The sequence below is a fragment of the Cebus imitator genome, unplaced genomic scaffold (genome assembly GCF_001604975.1).
Source record: "Cebus imitator isolate Cc_AM_T3 unplaced genomic scaffold, Cebus_imitator-1.0 Scaffold552, whole genome shotgun sequence".
NCBI classification, from domain to species: domain Eukaryota; kingdom Metazoa; phylum Chordata; class Mammalia; order Primates; family Cebidae; genus Cebus; species Cebus imitator.
In genome coordinates, this window is record NW_016107867.1 from 1,038,302 (window position 1) to 1,040,967 (window position 2,666).

The 2,666-nt window shown below is 51.8% G+C and overlaps 1 protein-coding gene across 1 annotated transcript in view; it reads left to right on the forward strand.

Moving 5' to 3' along the window:
* Nucleotides 1–1,263: 1,263 nt before the first annotated feature.
* Nucleotides 1,264–2,666, forward strand: part of ZNF785 (zinc finger protein 785) — a 4,176-nt gene continuing 2,773 nt past the window's right edge. The window contains 2 exon segments of the mRNA XM_017515466.2: nucleotides 1,264–1,628; nucleotides 1,770–1,898. Coding sequence (XP_017370955.1) covers nucleotides 1,424–1,628; nucleotides 1,770–1,898 — 334 coding nt within the window. The 5' untranslated portion in view covers nucleotides 1,264–1,423.

A 2,666-nucleotide genomic window follows, 5' to 3' on the forward strand; every position in this document is an offset into this window, starting at 1 on the left:
GTGGGGATGGGCAGCTTTTTGTTATACATCTAAAATGTTCCTCCTCTGTTTCTATGAATACTGGATTGGAAAGGTCGGAAAAACAGTCTTAAGAGATTATCTGATTTATTTCCCAGTTTTATTACTCACTTATCAGCTTGCTTGCTTGCTTATTTATTTATTTAGAGACGGAGTCTCTTCCTGTCACCCAGGCTGGTGTGCAGTGGCCCAATCTAGGCTCACTGCAACCTCTGCCTCCCGGGTTCAAACAATTCTCCTGCCTTAGCCTCCCGAGTAGCTGGGATTACAGGCACACACCACATTTTTATATCTTTGATAGAGAGAGGGTTTCACCATGTTAGCCAGGCTGGTCTCGAACTCCTGACCTCGTGATCCGCCCGCCTTGGCCTCCCAAACGGCTGGGATTACAGGCGTGAGCCACAGTGCCCGGCCATCAGCTGTAATTTGAACACAGGTTTTCTGATTAAGACAGGACACAGATGGTATCAAAAATTACTATAACAACTATAAACTCATAATTATAATAGTATTTTGTGCAGGGCCCTACACTAAGCCCTTAACCGAACCTGGAAGCGAGAAAATGACTTTTTGTTTTTAGAGATGGGCGCCCAGCTCTGTCGCCCAGCCTGGGGTGCGGGGGCGCGATCTCGGCTCACTGCAGTCTCCACCTCCGGGGTTCAGGCGATGCTCCTGCCTCAGCCCCCCGACTAGCTGGGACCACCAGCCCGCGCCATCGCGCCCGGCCAGGAGCTGCCCTTAAATCCCGGCTCTGCGCCTGTGAGCAGTCACCTAGCCTTCTGTGTCTCTAAAAGGAAAGACATCTGTGACCACTGGGCAAACGCCAAATTAGATCCTGAGTAGGATCCTGTTCCCGCAGCCCCTCGGGCTGGCTCAGCCCGGCCCGCAGTACGCAGAGCTCAGAGCTGGGATCTGCCGTCTCTAACCGGCTCACTGCACAGCCGCCCAAGGCTTTGCGCTTCACCTTTACTCACCCCAGTAGCAAAAGGAAGTAGCGTCAGCTGGCCACAGCCTTTCTCCTAGGAGGCTGTCCGGGGAAAAGCGAGTCAGGAGACCCTGAGGCCCCTCAGCTCGGACTACTTTCAGGTCCTTCAACCTCAGCTTTTCAAACAGACCGCTCCAAAAAACGCCCAATCACAGCATTTCTTCTACCCTGGGCCTCCCGGTAGTGTCCAATCAACGCACGCCATCTATCTGGTTGTGTTACGAGGGCAGCTTCCCCGCTGGTTTCCCCAAGGTGTGTAAGGGCACCGAGGAAAAGCGAGGGGTCTTGACGCCAGGAAGGCGCCATCTTGGTTAAGGGAAGGAGTAGGGTCCCTACGGACTTGGCAGAGGAAAGACAGTAAAGCGCCGGCATCTCCACTTTCCTCGGAAGCCTCCCTTTACCAGGCAGAAAGGGTTTCCCATGGGGCCGCCCCTGGCGCCGCGACCGGCCCATGTAACCGGGGAGACCCGGCGTCGGCGCACGCGGGAAAGCAGGTCGGGAGCCGTGAGCTTCGCGGACGTGGTCGTGTACTTCTCCCTAGAGGAGTGGGGCTGCCTGTGGCCCGCGCAGAGGGCCCTGTACCGGGACATGATGCGGGAGACCTGCGGCCACCTGGGCGTGCTGGGTGAGGCCGGGCCCCCCAGTAGTCGGTGGGAAGTGGGGATCGGTGTCCCCAAAAGCGAATGGGCTGGAAGCGGGGCGCCGAGGGAGGAGCCTCATCTCCCCTCCGGTGCGCTCAGCCGAACCCCGTGTTTCTCCTTCGCAGGATTTTCAGGCCCCAAATCCGCTTTTATCTCTTGAGTGGAAGAAGAAGTGGAAGCGTGGAGCCCGGAGGTCCAGGATCCCGAGAGTGAGAGCTCTGGAACTGTCAGCAGAGGCCAGGGACAGAAAGCAGGTACTTCATTTCAAACCGCAGTAGGTGGCCGTGAAGAAGCCCCAACCTCCTCCCCCAACTCACATCCTCAGCGCAGGCTGCCCCCTCCAAAGTCTCATCCTGTCTCCCTGCACATTACCCCAGAAAAGTCCTCATCTCATTGCAAAATGACCCGATGGAACAGCGAAATTGGGACCTATGGAACCGATTAACCATACAGGAAAACCCCAGTTTAATGCAAAATAGAGCTTGAGGTTCCCAGGAAGTCAAGGGAAAGGGGAAACTTGTAATTTGATTTTGTTGTGGGATAAAATGAAGACAGATGTTCCTCTTGGATACTAATGATTTCGTCTTCATTAAAAAAATCTAATGAAGGTGTTATTTACTAACCACAGTGTAAATAACAGCATTCATCAGATTTTTAAATGAAGATGAAAATGTTTTTCCTACAGCTCTGATACCAGAATAAATGCTCGTTCCCGGAAGGTCTTCGCGTGTAACCTAGTGGAGCAATCCAAGTGTAGACTTTTTGGTGGTGGTATGTAAGGGCAGAGAGGAAAGGTGCCAAAAGAATTTGAATTGGTACCAAAGAAGGTCATTGAATGACTGTTAAGGGATCATAAACAGGTTCGGGATGGTAAGTGCCATGAGGACTGGGACCATCACTGTCCTCAAAGCCTGGCACAGAGTAGGTGTTCAATATTGTTGACTCCTCTTTCTTTTTTAATTTTTTTTTTTTTTTTTTTTTTTTTTTTTTTTTTTTTTTTTTTTTTTTTTTTTTTTTTTTTT